Source organism: Parus major, chromosome 5 (assembly GCF_001522545.3).
Source record: "Parus major isolate Abel chromosome 5, Parus_major1.1, whole genome shotgun sequence".
NCBI classification, from domain to species: Eukaryota; Metazoa; Chordata; class Aves; order Passeriformes; family Paridae; genus Parus; species Parus major.
In genome coordinates, this window is record NC_031774.1 from 5,597,196 (window position 1) to 5,623,225 (window position 26,030).

At 43.4% G+C, this 26,030-nt stretch overlaps 1 protein-coding gene across 1 annotated transcript in view; it reads left to right on the plus strand.

Annotated features, from left to right (window-relative positions):
* The window catches only part of LMO1 (LIM domain only 1), a 55,675-nt gene that overhangs the window by 22,696 nt on the left and 6,949 nt on the right, over nucleotides 1–26,030 (plus strand). The window contains exon 3 of the mRNA XM_015631346.3: nucleotides 16,072–16,285. Coding sequence (XP_015486832.1) covers nucleotides 16,072–16,285 — 214 coding nt within the window. The remainder of the gene's footprint in view (nucleotides 1–16,071; nucleotides 16,286–26,030) is intronic.

Consider the following 26,030-nt stretch of genomic DNA (forward strand, 5'->3'; position numbering starts at 1 on the left):
GTCCCAGAGTTCAGAGATGGCTTGTCCTTTGGCAGACACAGGGAGAAGGAAAGGAACCAGCACACCCCTGTAATAAATGCAGTTAATGGAACAAAATTGGTGCCTGTTTGCCCCAGTGGAGCCAATGAGGACAAGTTGTTCTCCACCATCATGTGCTGTGCTAGAACAGCTTTTGTGTGGAGGCTGCTCATGTAGCTTTGGACCCATGTAAAAGCATCTTGAATGACACAAGCATGTGTCTGCAAGCTACTTAAAATACATAGCCTTGGAGAGCCAGGTCCGTAGGTTTCGGAGCAGAGGTCTGTTGTAATTCCAAACTTTCTTAACAGCCTTGGCACACAGTGGACTGATGAGATAATACCTGCCATTTAAGCTTCATTTTGTCTCCTTCCCTGTTAAAAATTCCTTGCAGCCGGGCATGAAATTAGTCAGGTTGCCACTTCTACATGTAAGGCTTTTAAGATGTTGGCACCCCAAAACAAAGGGATGGTGGCTCTTGAGTGACATGGCAGGAGCCTTTCATGGGTGTGTGAGAACAGACCTGGATTGCAGAAGTGCTGGCAGAAATTGCCACTTCACAGTTCAGGATAAAAACGAGGCAAACCCTGTTCATGATGAGTAAAAGTGAGTAATAGTTTCAATACATTAAGGCTGTGGAAAAGGCAAGGACACAGGTTTGCTCAAATCTTGTCATGTGGAATGGGAAGAAGTGGTGCCTTGGTTTAACTCTTCACTGGCCTCTGAGGAGGGGAATGTGCAGGTCCCTGTGCTTATTCAGTTCTTACCAGGGTGATGTGTAGTGCTGCAGTGGATTGGCTCAAGGAAAACCACCAAATGGAGCTGTGATGGAGCCATCCATGAACTGCACGTCAAAGACTGATCATTCTTTGGTATTTATAATTCAGAGCATCTGTCTCACATGCTAACTTCCAAAATATTTCTCTGTCTGCCAATAATGTGATGGTAACTGTGGAATGCAGCTTTACCATTTTTGATGCTGGATAACGAAAACATGAGCTCAGGGGTATATGAGCATGATAATACATTAACATAAAAGTACAGCATTTTCCTGAAAAAATAGGCATTCCTCCCACCACAACTGAAGAGAGAGAAAAGATACTGTCAGTGGAGGTTTGCATATTGTACTGCAAGTGTATTTTGACACTAGAAACTGAAGAAATGGGAAATTAGATATGTCTGGGGAGTAACTACTAATCTAAGTGTCAGGTTTGATACTGGCAGACTCTGTGGAACCAGTAGCTGAAATCTCCGGAGGGCTGGCGGAGCCCTTGACCTTCGCAGCAGCAGATGAACTGTTGTTATTGCTGAGGGTTGATCCTGGAGAGAGGGATGGGCTGATCTCAAGTGTGGAAGTGGTGCCTGTTTTGCATAGATAGAGGATGTCTCAGAACACTAATGCATTGGAAAGGTTTCCCCTGGTTTTCTTGGCTGTTTAAATCGTGCTGCCTGTTGGCTTTATTTCTCTCTGGAGATGGACACGTTTCACTCTCCAGTTCTATCGTTGCAATATAGGAATCTCTAGACAAAAAGCATGCTGTGTCAGTGCTGGAATCATATTTTCTTTTTAAATCAAGTTTTCTGGTTGCTCAGGTTGTAGAACTAGTTTGTCATGGAGCTCATTAAAATAAAAGTAAGTATTTTGGAGTACCTGATTCATGTCATTGGTGATGCCATATAGCAGTGACAAGTTTTTGCTCCTCAGAGGTCAGCGATCAGCTGTAGGCTTTTGAGCACAAGAAAAATGTTCCTCAAAGCTGGCCAGCAGTGCTATTGACAGACTAGAGAGTGCTTAGCAAGTTCATTTCAAAGCCATCTTATTGGTGGTACCCACAGAGAGAGGCTGAGGGAATTGGTAGAGACAAGAAAACAACAGGGAGATGTTGTCACCACTGGGGATGTTCGAGACAACTCAGCCAAACTCTTCTCAAAGGGGAGCAGAGTCTCTCACCTGGGAGAGGAATTCCTGCCAGGAACTTCCAGAGGAAAATACCCTTGCCCCAGGGGCAGACAAAGGCAGGGTGGGAGGGTACAGCAGTGGTCCCACTACAGCACTGGGAGGGGGATCTGCCCTCCTCTGGTGTGCCTGATGGACCTGCTTGGGAGTGGAGACGGATTTCAGCCACCCCTAGGTTTGGGAATGAAGTGAAAATAAGGCTGAACCCACATAAGAAGTGAGAAGTCTCTGGAGAAGCCTTCTGCTGTTTAATTCTCTGAAAGCAGAGTGGCAATTGCACACCCGGCAGTTGCTGTGAAATTGCTGCTACAGATAACCAAAACTGGGATAGATATTTTTACTTGGACTTTAGGGTGCCTGAAATGCAGATATTTATCCTTTTTCACCCAATTCCTGTTTGAAAGCAGTTCAGTTAAGGATCCAAATGGATCTTGAGCTTTGGAAATCCTCATTCACACACTTCCATTAGGTATTAGATCTGGAGCAGGTGTTGTTTTTCCTTATCAGACTTTCAGTTCACTGTGAATTATGAACAAGAACAGTGGTGGGCTATGAAGATGAAGCAAAGTAAATTGAGATTTCTATATGCACATTACCACTTCAAATACTGTTGGCACTCAGGGGAAAAAAAAGGAAAAAAAAAAGACCTCCTAGCACTTGAAGTAACAAATTACTCATCTCTTGCTTTGCTGTGGCAGATCATGGCTTGCTTTAAAGTAACATTCTCTTTTCCTGTGCTTAGATAATTTAGACTCTCCTCTGAAAAGAGGTGCTGCATGGAGCGCAGTGGAGTTGAGGTAGATTGGCGAAAAGGATTACAGTTTGCATGTGGAGGCAGTGAATGTAGGCTGCAGATAAATGACACGGCTTTACAGCGATCATTGCTGCTGCAGCTTGATTATTTTTCTCGGGGACAGGTGCTGGCTCTCTCCTTACTTTGAAGAACTACAGTACTCCTGTCTGCACCTTATTTTGTTTAACATTTGTGCTGTCTTCTGTTCCTCCACTACCTGTCCACCTTCCTTTCTCACCCAAGAGCAGGATGCTGCCATGGTGGAACTTGAGTCTTCAACACGCAGCGGTTGTGAGAAGGGCCCCCTGTGAGCTATCCAAATACCTGTATCATGCTTATAAAAACAGCTGCTCCAGAGCTTTAAAAACAAAGACTGAGACAAGCTGATGCGGTTTTGGGAGCAATCAGAGCTAGGAATAATGTAGGGCTGTTCCTTAGGTCAACAGGTTAATGTAGGAGGTTCTTCAGGTTAATAAGGAAATGTTTGAAGGTGTTTCCTTACTGAAAGGTGTGCCAAGAGCCAGCTGGCATTGCTTGCTTGGCCTGGGCAGCAGAGGAGGGCATGGCAGGGCTGGGAAACCAAGCCTTGGGTCTTGTGTCTCAGCTAGATGTCCAGCAGTGTTTCTCCAGGACTGCATCTGCTTTATGAACAGGCAAGGCAGGTAAAGTGGGAATATAATATGATTTGGAAGAAATAATGTGGACTTTGCAGCAGCCTTGACCTTAATGACTTTTATTTTCATAAACCAGGTTAATAGGTACTTATAGTCTGTGAACTTTTTCTTGAAATACCAAAATATTTGTAGCTTTTTTCTTTCAAGAGGAAATAAATTACCTGGTGTCATTTGGCACTGGTGGATATGTTCCTTTCTTTGATACAGAGCGAATTTGCTTTAGATTCAGTTTCTTGAACTCGTAGAAAAATTGTATAGCATTGAAACACTAGGAATTAATCTAAATAGCCAGTGTGAGCTGAAAATCCTCCCTATGCTTTAATTGGAATGGCCTGGTGAAAGCCAGTTCCCAGGCTGCCTCCCTCACTAACTGCCCACCTTGTGGCAGATTGGCATAATTCCCCCATCCCTGGGGAACCATAATAGAGCACTCCCTGAAGTGCTCAAAATCCCAAAGGGAAATAAGGATCTCTTTTTTTTTTCCCCCTCTCTCTCGCTTTTTTTTTCTTTTTTTAACTTTTTTAATGGGGTTTCTGGAGTGCTTATGTTCATCCAGAGGATTGTGGCTATTAAATAGAGGGAGTTTTAAAGGTTTTTCTAATTGCCACGCTTCCTCTCTCTCCCCACTGTTAAGTGGCTTTGGACAGTTGCAGAACTTTGATTTCAAATTTGTCTAATCTCTTGAAATATCTAGGTAGGGAAAACTATTGTAACTGAAAATGGCTCTGATTTTTTTTTTTTTTTTCCCCCTTTCTTCCATTTTAATAGATATGTTTAGTCTACTTTAAAAGCTTTCTGGAGAACCTTTTCTAAATGGCTAATTTAAGCTTGTCAGGTTTTAATTATAATCTCTCTATACACAAGTTAAGATGCTTAATGCTAGTGAAAAGTTCTGAATACAAAGCAAACCTGTGTCAAGTTGCAGAGCACTCTTACCCGTCTTAATTGCTTCTGGTCTGAACTTTAACCTTAACTCTCCCATCTGTCTTACAAATTCTCTCTTCTCATCACAACCACTTTCTTTTCTGTGGAGTGCTGAGGATCTGTCTTAATTCGGCAGGAGTTTCAGTCTGGAAAAAAACTGCCATCAGGCTGTGGATGTTCAGCTCTTCCTTCATCCCCCTGCAGCAAGTTGTCCTGAGTGCAGCCCTGCTCTCCTGGATATCCCAGAGCATTCCCTTACCCCTGCTAGAATGGGACTGCTCGTGGGAGATGGGGTACCTCAGCAAATATACCAAATATCCTGACAGCTTCCGGCCTCACTTAAAATCTCCTCCCAACAGAATCAGTATGGTTTTTTTAACAATTTTTTGGCTGTTTTTTTTGTTAGCAGATTTATGGATGTGTAGTTAGGCGGTTTATTCCTTTCTAGGACTGTTGTCTGCCTCGTTTTCTAGCTGCGACCCAGCCTTTGTGGCAAAGGTTAGTTGCATCTTTTTCTTAGATAAGAATGAGTTTCATTCAAGCTTAGAAAATTAGCCTTGAAAATACTCAGTCAGTGCAGATTCCTTCTGGAGAGTGCATTTAAAAGTTTAAATCCAAAATTGATTTGGAAGTGCTCTAATCTAAAATAACCCTGATGTTAGCATTGTTGTCTGCAACTCCTGCTAGCCCTGGCGTTCCGGTTCAGCGCGTTGGCACACGGTTCCCTGATGCTGTGAAATTGAGACTCATCTGGAGATACAGCCTTTTCTAAAAAGGATTGCAGGGCACTTAAGACTCCTTATTTCATTAGTTCAGTGAAGGAGTTCTTTTCAGCAGTCAGGAGTCTCATGATGAGGTGGGTGAAAACTGAGCAAATCACACGGCGGACACTCCCGCGGAAATGGAGCGCAGGAAAAGCTGCTCAGTAAGTTTTTTGGCCCAGAAATGTGGCGTTTTTTGGAGCTGAAGGTTAGTGGTTTAGAATTTCTTTTTAGTCTGAGGTTTCAGGCAAAGTATTAGTAGCTACATATCCGGGCCAGACTTCGGGATGTACATTTCAGGAGGCTTTCAGTTCTGCACATTGCACTGGCTGGTATGATTATTATGGTTTTCCATTGTTTCTGGCCAAGTGTAACCATGGCCATCTTCACATGTGTTGGTGAGAATTAAATGGAGCATGAAGAACTGAACTGAAGAGCAGGCTTCCACTTTAAGGGGATGGGTTGCTGCATGAAGCAGTGGTAATGATCCAGAGGAGCAGGATGCATTGAGGAGAAGAGTGAAGTGTGAGCACCATCTGAAGTGCAGGCAGCAGGTCATAAATTCTTGTAGTGGTGGTGGTCTGAAATTCAAGGAGTAGGATTAGAGAGCTACAGTAGGTTAATGAAAATGGCTCCCTCCGGATCAGCTTGAATTCAACTTAGTGGTCAGTCGTAACAGGAGGAATGTCTTGTGCAATTCCAGCTTCTCATCCATATTCTGAGTGCTGTGATGCTCCTGAATGCTTAATAGAGTACAATATGCTCTGTTATATTTCATATGACTTCTAGGATGCTTTAATGCAAACTAAATGTCATGCTAACTTGCCCCAAACCTATAGTGCCCACTTTATTCTGATATATATGAATTGCAGTAGGGTTTTCAGAGCCTTGCTTTGACATGTCAAAAAGGAAAAAAAAAAAAATAGGAGCAAAAGAAAAAAGTCTTGCAATTCTACTTGTGTCTTTGCTGTTGTCCAGGGTAATAATGCTCAAATCCTGCCTCTATACGTCACCTCAAAGGAGCTTATTATAGAATGAGTACACAACAGCCAAGAAACCACTTTTCATTCTTACCAGCATATTTTCCTGTATAGAAGGGTAGCATTAATGGCCAGCTGTGGCTTTTGAGCCCTGACTTAATCAGAAGTGAATAATAAAAATTAATTTGAGGCATATAGTTACTAGCCAACTGCAGCTATAACAAATGTTTAATGAACAGCCTTGCACTGGGGTCTGCATACCTTTTCCTGGGAATGAAGGGGGAAATGTCCTAGAGTGGAACTTTTTCTGTCCTAATTGCAGTAGCAAAATGGGGTAGAGTAAAATCTGACTGTGGAAACAAACTGTGGCTCAGTAAGGCTTAAGTTAGACCTCAGCAAACAGAAGAACAGAGGCACTGAAGTCTTTAGCCCCTGCTTTCTCTGCCTTCTCTATCTTCATGGCATTAAGATAACAACTTTAGTTGATATTATTTGCAAGGTACAGCAAATTCTTTCTGACAAACATCACCCTGCCCTGTATCTAGTCTTGAAATATTAAACTGCTTTGCCAGAGCCATCATGAAGGGCATTGTGCTCTCTGGGGGTCAGCACCGGGAGAGGAAGGATTGGTTGAGCTACACTTTGTTTAAACATCTTGGGTCTTTGTCAAACTGAATGCAAGGCCAGGATATCCAGGGACCTCCTGTGGTCGAGTGGTTGTACCCTGCAAGTCATGGGCTTCTGTCTGGTCCTTCTCAGACAGCAGCTGTACCTGAGCAAAATGCACTGAGCTCCTCTCTCTGGCTTCTGCTGCTAAGGACGAGGCAGTTCTGGGTCTCTGTTTCACTCAGACTCTCCTCTGCCTCCCAACCACCTCTGGGTGTGTCAAGGAGTTTGGAAAGGAGCAAGGCACATCCTTCAGGAGATGGTAGCAGGACTTTCAAGGTAATTTCAAACCCCCTAGAGTCTGACTGAGCATTCTTATGTCGAGTGCCGTGGATAAATCCAGTAAAGCTGCACAAGATGTGAACCATTTTTGACACCTCTTCTGAGACTTGCTCTTGTGCAGATGAAGCTCATTAAAGCAGCTTTTTTGGAAGGTTGTGTAGCGTCACTCAAAACTTCAGGGCTTGCAAAAGGTTAGGGTATTATTTATATCTGCAATGATACAAACTCAACTTCCTAAATCAGTATTTATTTTTTGGTTAACTTGCACAGTGCTAACCAATGCACAGCTGTGACTGAGAGTCTCCACGCACTCCAGGCACTTGGAACTGTGACCACCTCAGCCTCTCTCATACAACAGGAAAAACACACCACTTGGGTATAATTGAGTGGGGGGAAGAGATGGGATGCTCTCTTAACCTTGGTTTTCCTTTGCTACTTTCATGAGACAAAATTCCAATCTGCTTTATTTTTTAAGTCAGCAAACCGATTATATATTGTAAAAGATCAATGTTTTCATGGGTGAGTAGTAATTACTGAGTAATGGCTTAAAACATTTCCTGAAGGAACATAAAGCTGTTTTTAAAAGTCAAGAGTACATTAAAAGGATTACCATGTAGATTTGATTTTTAGATAACACTAAAATGGATCCCAAATGGACTTATGAAAAGGGATGCTATCTCTTTAATGGAAAGTGCATGGTCTGACAGCTCAGCATGCAAATGGTCCTGCAGAGGACTGTCTGTTGTGTTTTTTTCCTTTCAACAAGAAGACAAGGAAATAGCTTGCCCTTCTCCTTTCAACTTTTAATAGCAGATGGGTTGCTCTGGTTTTGCTAGGAAAGGGGGAGGAGGATAGGTTTGGCGGATAACTGCATCTTTCTAAATCACTGCGGAAGTGTATTTCACGACTTCTGGAAGGTCAGTCAACAGCAATTGTGTCTCTTACACAGATTGCATTTAGTAGATAGATTCCCTCTGCATTCTCCATAGGCAAATCTCTCCTTGCCCCTTAGATGCAAATAAACTTTAGTCCTAGTAAATTTATTACACTGATCTTACACAGGGCATGAACATCAGTGCTTGGATTGGCACTAAATTTGGACAGGGGCAGGAGGGGCTGTTCTATTCCTACTACAGCAACTTGCAATCACGATAGCATTTTCTATTTCAGAGTTGCCAGCACAACTTCCTGGTGATTGATGGTATAAAATACACTTTTGGCCTGAGTAGGATTTCTTCTAGAAACATTTAAAGGAGTATATTCATATTTCATTAAATACAGAGCACACCAGGATTCCAAATTCTTTTGTGGTATTGCGCAAATTATTATAGGCTCCAAAAGTCTTGAGAAATTTCTATAAGCCTGTGAAAGCTTTAGATTGGATAGTCATCATTGCCTGCATTAAGGGCTGTGACAGATTGCTTCATCAGTGTACACAGAGCAGAACATCAAATGGCCATTTGGCAGTGGGCACTGAAATTCTATTAAGGTTGCCGAAAGCTTAGGTTGACATTGTGTATGTCTGCGAAGAGGCAGAAGAAAAGATGATGATGATTGTGCAACGATATAGTTCTATTCTCCTTAAAATATTCACATCTATAGCATGCCAGATCTGTCAGGGTGATGTTAATGTTTCACTGCTGAACCTGAGCACTGCTGCACCGCCCATCTTTGCTCGTGTCTCAGAACCTCGACATGCTAAACAGGCCTTTTCAACTGGGAGGTGAGGATTGGGTAGCATCACACATGAGCCTGGAAGTAACTGAGGAGTTCTTGCTTCTTGAGCACTCTTTGGGATGTCTAACTTGATAGAAGGTTTTTCCATTTGATTTTCTTGCCTGTTGGAAAAGGGGAAGGAAACAAACCCTGCCTTGTATTTAATTTTGGTAAACAGGTTATTCTTAAAAGAGCTGAGAAGTGGGGGATGAGTTCTTACCTTTCTGACCATTTGACTCAGAGACTCTTCTTCCACTACTTTGCTCTGACACCCAAACCCACTAAATAGACAACTTTTGAGGTTAGTGTCTTTTCAATGGTTACCTGCAAACTGATGCAAAATTGATGGAATATTGGATGAATTTCAGGCCAATCATCCCTAATAATAGTTTTTTTCTCATTCTTATACTGCTGGAAAGGTGGTTTGAGGGTAGTCACTCCATGGCCAGACTTTTTTCTACTACAGACACTGAAGGAGGGAGTTGGCCACCTGAAATCAGGGCCTTTGCCAGACTGCAGTATGCTAAATTGTGACAAATGGAGAAAACTTGATCAGAATGTTCTCGGATTAGGTTGAAAGTAGAAGAAATCTGCATGTCTTTGTACCGCTTCCAGGGCTTCAAACAGTAAAAATGGATTTTACTGAAACACTGGATGTGCTAAGAATAAACTTTGGACACATGCCAATTACGAAAAATTAAAGCTCAAACAAACACATTTTATGAGCACAGGGAAAACATTGCTTCCTGAAATGATTTATAGAAACTGTCTTGCAGCAACAATTATTGTGGTTTGTGTTTAGTCCTGCTGCCATGTGTTTTTTTATAGCTATGGGTTGGCCTCTGGTAGGAGAAACTTTGTAATTGAGAGAGGCAAAAAGCAGGTACTGGAAGACTCAAAACTTATGGGGAAAAAAGTCTGGATTCTAAGCCTAAACCTCATGTCCTGAGTCAGGACCTATGTTGGTACAGATTCCAATGATGCCAATAATTATTTTGGATATGTTGGTCTGTGTGAGCAAATGGCTTGAAAACAGGGTTCCTCCATGTGAGACTCAAGGTGGGGTTTAAGCCACTCATGAAACTTCAGGTCACTTTTAGGCAGCTGAAAGTCCCAGGGGCCACTAGACTCTAAAATACATTTCTCTACAGCTTGTCATGAAGTGTACAGACAAAAAAAAAAGTTGCTGTGTTATTGGGCAGAGGACTATAGAATTGTCAAAATAGAAGTGGTGATCAAAATGTTGCTTCTCCCATGAACTGCCCTCTCCACCTACTTTTTTGCCATGCTTGGGAAATCTGTTCAGTAACGATTCAGAAGAAAGAAATACCCCAAATGAATTGCTAAAGCCACTGTAAAAATCACCAGCTGCATATTGCAGCATGAAACCGGAAATGACAAAAAGATTGTGGTTTCTCATTGAATAATTCTGATGGATGGTCTAAGGCTTACTCATAAGCATTTAGTTGCAAGTACTTGGTGTTCCAAATGTAACATTTTAATTGGAAATACAGATGACATGACGAGTTTCACCTTGCTGGCCATAATTCTTCCAATGAAATTCTTGGTGGAGATGCCCGAGACATTCTCCATTCATTGGGAGTGCAAGGTCTGACTTGTTTCACAGGGTGCAATATTCATAGAAGGTGAGTAATACAATACTGGGAACACAAAGTGAGTTTCTTTTTAAGGGAATGAAATTCACAGCATCTTTTTGGCAATGACTGTCTGCATTTACTTAAATGGGTGATGCAGGGCTCTAATGCTTTTAAATGATATCAGATCCTCTGATAAAAGACATAGGACTGCAGCCTATTTATTGTGATGAGACAGGAGTTAATAAGATTACTCCTACTCTTCAGTTACTTTTTCATCTTCTGCAGCCAAATGCTGGGGTTTTTGTTAGCAGGCAAAAGGAGGTCAGTTCATTTAAAGGGTGTTGATGCTAGAAATAAACATTTTTTTCCCTCAAGTGGAACTCTGAAACCTAGGCTCAATTGCCTGACTGCCAGACCCCTGGTCTTTATACCAGAATTGCTTTTAGCACTGGAATGCTGCATCCTTTTAATAACCACTTACGTAAATTAAAAACAAACAACTTAAAAATAATACAAATAATTAAAAGAAAGAATACGTGTAATGTAAACCTGGAGTAGCTGTGGTGTTTGGCAGAAGATGATTCAGAAATGTAGTAGCAGTGTCTGAAGGCACTGCTCAAGGAAAAATTTGTGCTGGAGAATAAAAGCATAATTTCAGTGCTGTGTTGTGCAAGGTGCTGTACAACAGGGAGTGATTGTCACAAACCTTTTTGAGAGCAGAAGTATTGTGTGTGTGCATAGCTTCGTTGTTGAGCAAGCTTTTGCTCTTGAAGTAGCTACTCTGAGGAAAAGTTTTGGGGTTTTAAAAAAAAAGAAAAACAAAATAACAGCAACAACAAGAAGAAAAGCCACAAACAAAAGCCCCAACAACGACTAAAAAGCCAACACCAAAAAACTTGTCTAGGGAAAGAGTTAAAGCCATCTGCCTGAAAGCATTGTGTAAAACATACACACAATGTTGGGGAAATAAGCCAATTATGTGTGCTTCACAGGAGGTGGGGGACTGACCTTTGTGTATAATTAGTTCTTTTATTTAAAGCAAAGATTTTGAATAGAATAACTAATTAGCTGTCATAAATGGCAAATTGAAGATTTTGGCCGGATTCCTTGGGGAGAGTGGGAGGACGTCCCTCCTCCCAGCCCGTACTGTACGCTCTGGCTCTCCTCATTAGGGCTGTTTTTAGTTCTCCGCAGCGGTAATGAGGAGTGCAGCGGCGGCACTTCTCTAATAATGCATGAAATGCAGGTGGAGCAGAGCTGCCTGCAGCTCCTGCTGCCTGCTCCCCACACATGTGGCTGTAGCTGAGGGGGACAAGCTGGAGTGGAGGGGGGTCTGGAAAGTCCTGGTGAAATCACCTGTGTTTTATGCTCTGGACTCGACTGTATAAAATACAGGCAAGCTGCAAAGCCTTGAGGCATATATCATTAGCTAGCAGTCCCCCATTACTCTTTCAGACCAATTAACCTTTAGAGTTGCATTAGAGAAATTAGGTGGTGAACTTCCCTGCTTTCAGAGGGGACCTCTAGCTCTCTTGCAGACCAGAGCACTGTGGAGCTGTGCGCCGTAGGACCAGTGCAGATAACTGTTATTTAAAAGGTCTGCCATTTATGAAAAGTTCCCAGGCTCTCTTGGAAAGGAGGCTTTATGAGCAGTGCCCTTAGAGGAACCACAGCTGATTGCCATGTGAATAGAAATATCAGTAAAATGGCTTGGAAAAATTTAGAGGTGTACTTAGTGGACACTTGTGTTATAAAGCCAGCTGAATCATTTTACAGAAAGACCCCGACTGAGCAGATACGGGCTGATTAAAGCTTGTTTGTCCGGCTGTGAATAGTGGTAAAGTTTGGATTACTCACTACAATAACAGCCTCTTTAGACACAGACATAAATTTCAGTATGTCCAGAGGTGGTGTCTATAATTTTTTAATGTGTATTGGAGCTCTGAGCACTCAGAGCGGGTTTAGTTTTGTATTTACCAGCAGCAAGTCTATTAAGTTGTAAAGGGCAAAGAAGGGAGTGTAGGTAGCCAGAAATAGAAAGGATTCATCTACTGTTTCTAAGAAAAGAGAGCACTGGATGTCTAGCAACAGGAGAGGAGAGAGCAACTTGATGGTACTTTCAGAATTTGGCAATAATCAGTGTTCCCTTGTGATCACGTATTTAAATATGTGAGCGTGCAGCTGTTAATTTTTCTAGTTCTGCAACACTTCTCATTTTTTTATCCTCCTCCACAGAGAACATGCGGAATTTGTCAAAGGTGACCCCTTTGTTTCTTGTCAGCCCCAGTTAGACACCACATGCCCCTTATCATATTGAACTGGATATCTTGACATTTTTAGGCAAGTACTGGAGGAAAATGGACATAGCAAGATGAAGCCTCATCTCAGTCTTGGCAGTGGGGAAATGACCAAAAAAGAAAGAGCAGTTCTCCAGGTGGCTTCTGCCTGCAGAGCCCAGGCTGCTTCAGGTCTGCTGGAAGGGGGAGGCAGGAGGAGGAAAGCAGGGTTTGGTGTTGATTGTGTCCTCTCTGTGCAAGCCTCTGACCGTGAAAAGGGTTAAGCTTCTGAGATGCTTCTCTCTTGTTGCTTGGAAATGACACGGCAAGTGCTCGAGGAACCCTTGCTGATCAAGTTTGGCAGTTTTTGAAATTTTGTTTCACGCCTTGCCTGCTGTGTCAACTCACCAGCTAATTGCAGTGCAACTTTCTGTAGTGGCTTGTGTGCTCTGTGCAGACCGGTTGGTTGGGATGTCGGAGGGAAACCTCACAGCCCAAAATGTAATTTCAAAACACTGAACCTGACCAGCAGAGGCTGACCTTGCTCGTTATTATCTGAGTGGGAATAGCAGCTTTGAACATCATATGATCTCTGAAATGGTACCTTTTTTCATTAGAAAGCCCCCTGCTGAACACTGACCAAATACATAGCTTTTTTCCTTGCTTAAGGTACTGCTTAAAAATGTATCTATATCTGTTCCTTCGCTAGTTATTAGAAGCAAATCAAAGTGTTACATTCCCCTTACTTGCAGAAGCCTCCCATAAGACAGTGATGCTCTTGCAATAGCGAGGAGCTCGGATGGCTGCGGAGAGCGAGGGCTGCCAGGGCCATAGATGGAACAAGAACTGCCCCTGCAGTCAGCCCTCAGCCATCCAGGCCTGCTTGCCACAGGAGACCTTCCTAACCTGCCCTAAATGACCAAACCAGCCTCTCCCAATGGTCCAGCCAGGGTTTCATCCCTGCACAGCTGCCCTTGTGCTTGACACTGCTGCTGTGTTGGCATCCTTTCTCTGGGTGAGGGCAGCTGTACCTCTGAAAGGGCACTGCTTTCACAAGCCAGGCCTTGGGAGGCCCCATCTGCCTGAGGATCTTGTATTTCTGAACCACAGAGCTGATCTCAAACCCCACCCAAGCAGCAGCTCTCTTTAGGTGTGCTGGTTATGTGGAATCTGTGTCTTTCCAGATGCAGGATCCTCGTGTTACCTACACAAACCCCGCAAAAGAATTGTATGATGACCTCCCTCTCTGTGAGAAATCCTCCTCTGCCTTCAAGGGTAGACATTTAGAGAGCCTGTTTGGGGGTGAATAATGACTTGCTGGTGTCTGGGGCTCCTATCTAAAAACATAATTCTCACATCTAGGCCCTAGTTTCCATAGGTGCGAACTGTTTTCTTTCATCACTGCTACTGATCTTACACAGCTTGCAAATGCAAATTCACGTGCTCGCCCTTCTCTGCCTCACAACAAGGCAGACTCTTCTCACAATGTGCAGTTTTCCTGCAGTAGAGTCAGGAAGAGCATGGAAATTACTCGAAAATTGAAGCTTCTTTTTGCTAATAAAATGTATTTTGGATTTTAAAAACCCAAACAAACAAAGGTGTGTCCAGAACCACAGGGCCACTTCCCTCGTTCTCATAAGGAACTCTCACCAGAGACTTCTGCAGTCTGATCTCTGGCACCTGCAGCATAATCCACTTCTGATACTTCCCTGTCTTGTCCCTCTTTCCAAATGTGTGTTTCTCTGTGGCTTTGTATGTAGAATTTCTCTTGGGAGCGTTGCTGGTTGCATGTGTGGCAGTCTAATACAGACACAGGTTTTCACTTAATTACTGCAGATATGTCACTGGTGTCAAAAGTTTCCTTGCAGAGACTTGGTAAACAAGTTTTGAGTGTGCTGCAGCAGAGGGCAGGAGGATTCTTTAAGCCTTTAGGGTTTTTGAATGTTACTTGGCCTGTCTCTGTGCTGCTGAGGCCACTTTGATTACAGATGGATCAATACCTCGCTGTTTGTGTGGAGGTGTCCTAAGTGCTATTGTCGTCTGCTCGCGGCTCTGAAAAAGCAATTACTACTGTGGGAGTGGTGGGTTTACATGTGCTCACCATTAGCCACTCTCAGGTCACCCTGGCTTTTAAGGAAAGCAGCAAATGTCACTTACTGCAGTGGCACTGGCTCGGTCCTCTCTGGTTAAGGGACTGTTAATAATTCTATTATCAGGCTGCTGCTTTCTGGGACATCCAGCGCTTCCTACAGAAAGGGTGGAGCAACTTTGTGTAAGTGTATACAACCAGTGACACCTGCTGCTGTGCCAGTGTCCCTTCTCATCATCTCTGCCTTGGTTAAGCCCACAGTGTGCTTGTTGACAGGCCCAGCATTGTCATTTGTGGTGACTGACACCAGTAAAAATAAAATTCATAACAAATTGAGTCAAGGCTCTAGAGCAAATGGAATTCTGGCATCTCACTGAGTGAATTTATTCTTTGATCATTTCCTGTCCTATCCCTTGCCCACAGTACAATCCTTGTTTATTTTTCCACCTTGCCTATTGATTCCATGAAGTCCTTTCCTGCCTGGCTCTTAAACTGAGAAAGGTGGCGGGTATCACAGTGCTCACCATGGCAGGCACTGGCTGCTTGGAGAAGAGCATCTACCCAGCTATCTCATGCCTGCTTTGCACTCCCAGCAGGGCTTTCCAGGAAGGAAGAAACTCCTGGCTTTTTTGCTACCTTCTCCAGTGATACAAGAGGAGGAGGAAAGCTCTGCTTTGCTTATGGGATGTGGCTTCACTAGTGGCATGGGGGCATTGGTGGGGTTATTCTCAGCAGCCCTCAAGGGCTTTTGAATCAAATTTATTCTCAAGGGCTTTTGAATCAAATTTATTTTGGAGCAGCCCCTTGCCTGCTCTGGCTTTCAGTCAGACCTCTTGTCATCCACAGGATTCACAGGAGAGAAAAAACAGTGGCATACCACATCTTTTTATACCTACTCCTCTCCTTTCCCTCTCAAACTCGATTCAGCCAAGATGCTGGACCAGGGGGTTACGTACAGTGATGGCCCTTCTGCTTCTTTTTAATTGCCTGTGGCAGGTAATTACCAACAGGAGGGTTGTTGTGAGGTAATTAGGGGAAAAAATAAATGTTGAAATTTCAGCCAGTTTATTCTGCTGCAAGATGTTGGTTAGAAAGAGTCTGGTGCGTTGTGTCCATCCTACCCTTAGGAAAAAAGGGGCTGCGTCCCTGCAAGCGTCGCGCTCCCTTTTAGCCTGTGACAGCAAATGAAGTTAGGATTCCTTTGGCTGTCAGCTCCATGCAACATGAGTTCCTTGCAATGGCAGCAGCAGCAGTGTTTGCTGCCAGCTCTGCCCCCAGTGCCCCCTCCCCAGGCTGTTGGGATGGCCTCTAAAGGAAGCGCTGTGCTTGCCTTGCAGGTGTGCCGATGCTATCCGTACAACCCAAAGGGAAGCAGAAGGGCTGCGCCGGCTGCAACCGAAAGATCAAGGACCGGTACCTGCTGAAGGCTCTGGATAAGTATTGGCATGAAGACTGTCTAAAGTGTGCCTGCTGTGACTGTCGTCTTGGAGAGGTTGGATCAACTCTTTACACAAAAGCAAATCTCATTCTCTGCCGCAGAGATTACCTGAGGTAAACAGAGGGACGTACTGCGGGCTCTTCCTGAAGCCTCGCAGCGTGCTGCCAGCTGTCTGGCTTCCTAAAAATGTGAAAACGTGTGCTTGTGGCTGGCCAGCCCTGCCCAGAGGACACTGGAGCTTCTTCCACTGTCTAAGCACGGCTTTTTACTTGCACTTAGCGTATTTTGTAGTCTGGGAGGTGAAATTCTGGTTTTAGGTGAAGATATGAGGAAGAGGTAATGACTTTTTATTATTATTATTATTGTGGACCAGCAAGAACAAACTCTGCCTGCTGAGTAAATTAGGAAAACCTCTTAATTCTCCTTGCATATCCCTGATGCTCTATTCCTGCATATTGACTGAGACCTGACCAGCCCTTTACCTTTTCTTTTTCAGTCATAGCTTTTAGACAGATTTCTAGTCTTGAGTAAGGTTTCTCCCAAGGGGCTCTTGTCTCCTCCCTAACTAAACAGACCAAAACTCTAAAATTACAGATCAACTTCAAAAAATGTTTCTGTCTGAGGAAATCAGCAGAGACCATCACTAGCTTGGAGTTAGAACCATTCTGTCAGTGTGTGTCTGCAATACATAACAACACATGGGATTTTTTTGCCTGGTGTGTATGGGGGTTTTGTGCAAAATACTTTATGCAAACATAAATGAATATTAATAAGACAGCAGGCCTAATGCAAACATTATTATGAGGGTCACACTGCAAAACACTCTGAGTTTTGCTTTGTTTTTTGCTTTGGAAGAATGTACTTGATCTCCAGCTAATGTGTATGTTTTCTTTTATTTTTCCTCAAGCACTGATAGCATTTCCCAGGCAAGCTCAACCAGCAAAACATCTGAAACAAAACAAACCAAACACACTGTTGTAAGATAGGGAGGTAAAATGCCTTCTAACCTTGCAGTGTTCAGGGGCTGCCTAGATTAGTGTCAGTGCTCAGATGCTTCGTGTGTTTCAATGGGAAACGTTTTTCTGAAAATCTTCAGTAAATATTTTCTTAGTAAACTTGAACAAACAAGTTTCTCCTCCTAAAGGCGAGAGATTAAGCGCTGAGCCAAACAGAAGGACTGAGTCTGTCAGCTGCCATGTGGGAGCTGTCACCTTGCCCTTCAGCCCAGCAGTGCATGAGAGCATCCTGCCCACAGGAGGGTTTCAGAGCTGAAACTCTCCAGGCCACATGTGAAATATCCCAGGTGAAATTCTGCCACACAGGCAGCACTTGCAGCTCCACATCTGGTTAGGTGGGGTGTGTCCCCAAAATCTAAATGAGGGAGGAGGAGCTTGGGTAAGGGTGAACAGGTCTGAGGTGGAAAAGACAAGATAAGCAGCCTTTGGAAAAGTGGAAAGGGTGTGAAGAGGAAAGAGTTAACTGTCTTTACTATAATGAAATAATTTTTGTACCTTCCTTAAATCTGAGTATTTACTAATGTCACAAGTCACTTGCTCTGAAAGCATCCTTAACCCTGTCTGTGCTAAGCTAAACAAAATGAGCTCCAGAAAGTTCGAATTCAACACAGAGATTTCCACCCCCAAATTAGCATTTTGGTTCTTCTTCAGCTTAGCTATACTCTTTTTGTGTTGTGGACATAATTCTGATGGGTCAGTGAAGAGTATTTCAGTTCTTGATCTTCTCTTTTTGAGGAAGCCTTTCGTCACAGTATCACAATTGGGTCACGTTAGATACTATCACAAGGACCCCCAAAATCTCTCAGGAGAGCTTCTTCCAGGAATAGTTTTCTTTCCAGGAAGGGCAGCTGCATTATTTTCTGAAGTATTTGTTTATACTTTATCTTGTTTATACATTATCTTTTCTTTATCTTGTGTGCACACAGCTTGCCAACTGATACAGGTTTCTCTATCTGTCATCCTCCACTTCATTATTTGTCACTTGACTTTGTCATTTCTGGTCTTGAAAAAGTGTTGTGTTTGTGATTTTTGTTGTTTTGTTTTTTTTTTAATTTGACCCTGAAGATAGATATTCAGCTTTATTCTATATGTTGCAGAACCCTGCTAGAAATACTGAGCTGGACACTGTTTCCAATTTACATTTGCTTTTTGAGACCTGTGAGCTACCCCATGTTTTGTCCATTTAATAAGCACCGTATTGATTTTGGTTTATTCTAGTTTCATAACAAAAATAATGTGTGGCATCAAATCAGACATGTTAAAGTGCCAAAGGACAGCAGTATTGATGCTGTTAGGTTTAGAAGGACCTTTTTTATCACTGGAGTTGTAGAGCACTTTCTTTCTTTCTTTGGTTTTTGCCATGAATGCTGCTTTGAGGTGGAAGAGCTTAATCTGTGATTTTCCCACTGGCCCCTAGAATGATGTGAGTTTTCTGGGGCACACCAGAAGCCTGTGCTGGAGATGGAAAAGAAGCCATTGCAGACTGCAGGAAATGTCCCAGCTTTGTGAAGAGAGGGCAATTCATGGCATGAACCACAGAAGCCAACAGCTGGAACTTGTGTTTGACCATGGCCATGCAGATTCTGTCCCAGCACCAGTTAAATGTGGTCTCTGGAACAAAATTCTGTGCCTGAAAGGTGTCCTGAAACTCTGTCTCCCTTTTTGAGGGTGGAATAGTTCCTGGCCTGACAGGGGGGAAGTCTGTTGCTATTTGTGCATGGTTAAACTGTAAAGTTAAATTGTTGATTGTAAATGTTAAAGTGTAGAGACTTGTGTAGCCTTTACAGTACATATTTTCCCTTTATATGAATTTAGGATGTTAGAGCTTTGACTGTTTTTTGTTGGGAAGAACATGGTCATATCCCAGTTGTTGTATCTTGGGAAATTTAATGAAGACTCAGCTAGGAAGGAATAATATTAACTCTGTAATAGCACTGTTAATTAGCCTTCAGCTGTTTAGGCAGCTGTTTACAGCGATCATGGCTTGTATTCTTACAAATAATTTGGTTTATACTGGGGTTTTTTGAGGGGCTCTGCTGAACTCCTGGGGTCTGATGCTAAGGAACCCTTTCAGGCTCCCAGCATAGGAATAAGGGGATTGCTACGCAGCCCCATATTTATAGAAATATAAAGCAATTTTTTACTTTAAAACATCTTGTGTTGACTTCCACACAAAATATTTCTTTCTCAATTTTAAGTATTATTTCTATTAATAGAAGGAGATAAAGTTGCCATCACGATCTTCTCTACTGTCTGTTCCCTCCTGATAATTTGAATTTTTCTTCTTGGAGAATTAACCATCCCCATCATTATATAATTCATTCACATTAGTAGTTTTAGAGTCTCTATCCCCATTTTTTCTTCCTTGTAAAACAGCTCACAGTGTTTGGCCTACTAGTCAAATTTTAGCAGAATTCATTCCTATAAATAACTTCTCATGCTTCACACTGTAGTTGTACCATAAAGGGAGCACTTTACCTGGAGGACAGTCAGAGGAATTCAGTCAGAGGGCTCCTGGAATATTTTGTTGTCAGTTTTCAGCTCTGGGACCCTCCTGTGCCACCCCTCCCGAGGGCAGGTACCGATGAGCCATGCAGGGACTGGGGCTGGACTTGTGGCAGAGGCTCAGGACAGGAGTGGTGCCAGCTCCTTCCCTGCTGTGGCAGCGTTCCTTTGGAGCTGGCTTTGTCCCAGGCACTGGGAGCACGGTGGGCTGGCAGCTGTGGGTGCTGATCCTCAGTGGGTTTTCAGCAGAAATCTTTCCGACGTGTTCCAGGAGCTGCGAGCAGACCGTAGCCTGATCATTTGTTTCAAAAGATAAACTGTCGTCATTGCTTGTGAAGGAACATTTGTTAACCTTCACTTTTCATAAAACACTTTCTTGCTCATTTTTTAATCATGAAAGATGAAATTGGATCTCGAGTTGTTATCCTTGTGGTATCACCTCAGTCTCCAGCTGTGTCTCGATGTATCTTTCAATACATTTCATCTCAGCAAATAGATTTACCATTTGTTTCATAATCGCAGTTCCAGCATTCCTACCTCTAATTATTTTTGATAAGCAAATGCTATTGAAGGAACTGCTTCTGGGACAGAGCAGCTTAGCATGCAGGCTCAGATGGCTCCTCGCAGCCCCCACGCAGCGATGTGTGTTTGTTCCGAGGCATAATTAAACATTCACCAAGCTCCGCTTCACAGGGACGGGCTGGGTGTTGCATCAGGATTTCCCGTGAGGAACTGACAACTTAAATTTCACTGTGAAGTGCTGATGAAGAACGTGATTTTTCCTTTTTACTCAGCATGGTGCCCTCACACGAGCAAAGGCGAGTCGGGCTCGCTTTGAGAGGAGCAGAACTGTTGCTTCTGCGTGTTTGATATGCTGCTGTTGGGAAAGTTTTTCATCATGTAAACTGATTGGGGCCTTAATTAGACTCCAAAGCAAGCGCAAAACCTGCATTTAAAAATGATGGTGAATCAGTAAAAGAGAAGGGCTTCCCGGGAAACCCTGATGCTGTTCTCAGTGGGTTTCATGGCAGTTCTTTTTCACCCACTCTCCCACATGTTTGGATCAGGGCTGCAAACTCAGCAAGGCATCCCTCTGCACCTGGTGTTGGTGCCTCTGGGGAGCAGAGAAGTCCTCTGCATCCCACCTGAGGGACAGGGACCTCCTGGCAGGGTTGCCATCCCCTGTCACCCCTCAGCACTGTCTGTAGCACAGAGGCTTGAACTCCACCCTTGGCAGCTCCTACTTCAGATGACTCAGGTGCAGTCCTGGGGTTTCTGCCCTACTCCAGATGCCCCTGGGCATTAATTCTGTCAGTGAATGCTTTTAGGAGCCCTCTTGGTGAAGTATTCTGCATCTGGCAAATATGCAGGGTTTAATTTTCTTGTGAGATAAGAGCAGAACCATGGGTGCCCTGCTCTGCTGGCACAGGAGGATGTGGACAAATTCCCTTCTTCTGGTGGCCTTCCCCAAGTCAAACCCTGAGCCAAACCACTAAACCATGGCTGGCTGTGTGAGAACAAGCCTTTGGGAACTGAGATGTGTGTGCCCCAACAGGCAGAATTTAAGTTAATCTCCCCAAGACATTACTAATGTGGCTTTAACCTGCAGAAGCTGCAGCACCTTTGGAGCAGGACAGGGAGAATTTGGGATATGTTTTCCCTCTGGAGAAGCAGAGCGTGCATGTACGCACCGAGAGCATGCCCTGCCGGATTTTCAAGGGACATGTTTGGCGTGGGAAGGAGAGGTACAAATGCAGTGTGGCTGAACAAATGGTGTCTGCTCAGAGCCTAAAAATGTCACTAAGCTGAAGTGCTGCTTCTGCCTCGCAGTAGGGAGCATCTTGCATGCTGCATAGGACACCCTCACTTCTGCACTTGGTGTCTGTTCAGATTAAGGAGGATTAATTAGGCTCAAAATACAATGTCTTGGCTACATTGCTGTGCTTTGTGATGTTAAAGTGCTGCTTTCTTTCTCCTCCTGCAGTAGCTGGTCCAGGACTTTCTCACAGCCTGTGCCACTACTTGGTTTGTTTGTTTGCTTTTTGCCTTTTTTTCTTCCCCCCCATCTCCAAAACTTCTCACTGAGGAGGAAAGCTAATGGGGAGTAATTCTGCCTGGCTGTGGTACACTACCATGCCTCTAGCACTCTCAGCTTTGCATTTTTCTGACTGCTGTATTTATACTCTCCTAAGAGGGCGTTGACACACTTGTGTTCAGCAGTGCCAGAGCAAGGATGGGTTTGAGATCAGCAGTTCCAGTTATGCCATGGGAAAGGCTGGGGCAGGGGAGGAAGGCTTGGACTTCTCCTACCTGCTCATGGTCCCAACCCCTCTGTGAATACCCACTGAAAATATGGAGGGAGAGGCCAAAGGAGTGAAAATAAATGAACATTCAGATGTGTCCTTCAAGTGAAGACAGACTCCCTTGAGCAGCCTTGAAGTAATCTCTGAACCAGTGCAGTCACTTGGCCAGGGGCTGTTCTGTACTGGTTCAACTCCCCTGCTATGCTGTCCTTGAATGCCAAACCCTTTGGCATGCAAGATGTAAATTCTTTGGGACTGATCTTGAAGGCTTCATGAGAGGACAGCTTGACCAACTTCATTAGTATCAAAATGCATTTCCTTTCCTTCAGCTGACGTGACTTCCCAGTGCAGCACTGACATCGGTGTCCTGGATAGGAGGGTGCAGCAGCACCAACACAATTAAACACAAATAAATATGTATTTACCATGCTGAAGCTCCTATCACTGAGGCTTTCTCTAATTCACACAAGGGCTGATTGCAGCAAAGCTGTCTGAAGTTGCTTTTAAGCTTATTCTTTTTTATCTTTTTAAGTGATGTTCAGGCTATCCCTGAATTTATTGGTATATTCAATACTGCAGTCAAGTCACACTTGTAGCCCAGCATATTTCTAATACCCACAGATGGGAAAAATACTGATTGCAGTATTTAAGAGCCATCCTCACTGAAAAATCAGTTGTTGGTTTGTTTCAAAAGGCAGGGACAAAACCTTTTCTTTTCATGAGGATGGATTTCAGGTACATAAAGCAAGTTTTGTTCTACAGCAGGCCCTGATGAAACTAAGAAATAAACAGCAGCAGGCAAACAGGGAAGGTGTATGGGAAAACCGATTTCACCTTCTGGCTGGGGACAATACCAGCATGGAGTTCCATAGCTCTTACAAAACTTGTATATCCAGATAATCTGGATATATAAATATGTAGGAAAATAGGCAGTTGTACATAATATCTACAAATGTAGATATTTATCTGTAGGTTAGTGTTTAGTCTTCCTTCAGTTCATAACTCTTACCTTTCAGTGTTGACAAAACCTTTTATGGGGGGCAATTATCAGTCTCCATTCAGCTGTTTGAATTTTGAACTTGTTTTGTTCCTGTGTTTAAAAAAAATCCAGTTGACACTGCCAACCCTTCCTTTCTGTACCATTCATTATTTTTATGTGCCTGTCCTGCTTCCTCTTTTTTTGTTTCCTTTGAAGTCAACAGCTCCAAAATTTTTCCTCTTTCTGCGGAGGGAAGATTTTCTCCTCCTTTTTTGATTGCAAGCTGCTATCTAGTCAGACACCAGGCTAGAGGGGGCGAGAAGAAATGGGGACTCTCTCCTTGCAGGCAATGACTAAACCAGATTGTTGTTCCTAGTGGAGACAAAAATAGGCAAACAGGTTCTCAGTTTAGCCCCCCTGAACATCTTGGTTAAACGAAAAATCTGTTAAAAGGTATTAATGTTTTCATATGAGAAGTTTCTTCCTGTTTTCCGTACAGTAAGAACCCTTAACCATTCTTTCTCCCACCCAAAAAAAAAAAAACCCTGCAGGGTGCTGTGACATTACTATGGATTGAATTAATTTGAGGTGTATTCAGAGTTGTTGAGGTCTGGATCACCATGCACAAGACTGCTCTTCAGCCCAGACAAGACTACATAAAATAATAAAATACCCATCCTTTGACAGTTCCCTGCTACTTCCCTCTTTTTCCCATTAATTCATTTGCATTCAGGGCTGCTCCTGTATGCCAATTAGCTTTAATTTTTACTATACACACTGACATCAATGGCCAATGAGAACAGGGCATAGCAGGGTTTTTAGTGTGCCCATAAACTACAGAAAATTGTCCTTGGACAAACTCCTGCTTTTAGACTGGCTGACAACAATAGACGTGGTTAAGTTCAGGCTAAGAGCCATTAAACATAATTACTACCACAGGGTAAAAGTTTAATTGTGCTAAATTTTAAATCTGCATAGTCTATGCTTATTTACAAGCTGGCTGGGTCTTCCTGTTACATAAAGGGGAATAAATCTGTACTTAAAAATTGTTGCCTTTTAACTTCAAAGGGAAGTGAATAAATAGGGATTTTTAGAAGAAGCAAAACAATCCCAAAATGAAAACTTTCTGTATTTCCAGCTTTTTTTCTGCCAATGGCTCCAAGCTGGTAAGTAGAGGCTAAACATCTGATAGATTTTTCTAGTGCACTTCGTGTGTGTGAATGTGTGAGAGAGTGTTGCATCTGTTTCGAAGGTGTCTAGGGGACAGAATGCAGATCAGCTTGTTCATGTGGGGTTATTTTAAATTTAACCACAGATGGGGCTTGGGGTGAAAGGTTTTTCCTCCTGCCCCTTATCTTCTCTCCCTCCTTCCAATAGCGTTAAGCTCCCCACTTCAGGAAGCTTCAGCTCAAGTAGCTTCTGGATCAGGGGATATCAGATGTGGCAGGTTTCCTACGAGCAAACAAAAAAAGGCAAAAGACTCTGTTCATTTTGCGTTTTCTTCCAACAAAATTTTAAAAAAGCCACGTTCGCCAAGCTACAAGTTACGGCGTATTTTTAGACTCATGGTGAATACATGGGGCTCTAAATCACTCCCCGAAAAGCAGATTAAAATTAGGAGGTGCTAGAATAAGTGTGAAATGTTCATCTGTTGGGAAAGGGAGGGTATGGAGGACTGTGAAACTTGATAGAAGAGATAAAGATTAGCACGCTGACTCGCTGGAAGCCACGTTATGTAGACATTAGAAGGCAACACGATTTCAGCTGGACAGAACATAAGCTTCAGTTCTTATGCAAACAGTCAAAGCTGTTTAACAATTGGTTTACCCCCAAAACCCCTGAAAAGAGACAGGTGAATACGATGCCAAATACATTTTTCATGTTTCTTAAGCTAACTGTTTAAATAGTTAAGTGAACATCTGTCCAAATTTCCCCATCATTTCCATTTAGAAAAGTCTCCTATTTGAAGGCTGAAGAAAAGCACCTGCTTAACAATGCAAATGGTGCTGTCTGGGGCCCCTTTATTTTGTTTAATCTAGATTGAGCTCCACACAACTGTGATGCTAATGAATAATGGATATTTTATACTTGTGCATGTAGCAGTGCTGGGCACAGAGCAAATCTAGGATTAACCTCCCAGTTTCCCTGCCTAATGCATTTGACTCATTTTTTTTTAGTTTGCTGTGACTTGGGTACTCTAAAAACGGATGCCTGCTTTTATGGGAAATGGGAAAATCCTGGCAAAAGCTGTCAGGCTTTGCTGTGCCCAAGTGGAAAGGGGCAGCTAGGCTGGGGAAGGGAGGGATGTCTGGACTAATGGCTTGATTTGTGAGTGGGTGCTGAATGAGAGCCAGGGCTTTCCAGGGTGGAGACCTGGATGCTTTTCAGTGCTGCATTTTTGCAGTCCTGTCTGCTGGCGTTAGGCAGCCGAGGCCCGTGCCCAGCTGCCTCCCCTGCCTTGCCTGCCCATGGAGGCAGGAGCAAGAGGGGTCAGCTTGCAGGGAGGAAGGGACTGCCTTTTGCTGGTGCAAAAACATTCATACATGTGGTACAAAAACATACATACAGCTGGGGTCTCACTCTGCCTTTCAGCCTCCAGATGATGGAATCACGGGGGAAGAAATTTTGGTACTCCCTCTGCGGATTTTCCATCCTGCACGCGTGTTTCTGTTTTGGTTTGTGTGGTTTAGCTCTCAGGGAAAACACAGTGCTGTTTCTTCATAGGAAGGTCTGGGATTTTCCCACCAGGCCTAATGAAAGACCACTGATACCACTTCTAAAGAAAAATAAGGGTGGGCTTTCCTACAGCTGGAGAGCGAGCTGACTTCGGGAGGACAGCACTGTAGGAGGGTGGGAGAGTTGTGTGGAGGTTTCTATAACACTGCTGGGTGTTTCAATTCACAATTACTGGCCAGTAATAATTAGTATTGATTAGCCTAGCAAATTGCAGGTTTAGAAATTGGTTATAGATTTTCCTGATGCTTCTCATCTGCGTGTTGTGGAATCAGCCAGAACCGATGGCTTGAAACAAACCGTGAGCCCAGATCTGTCCGCG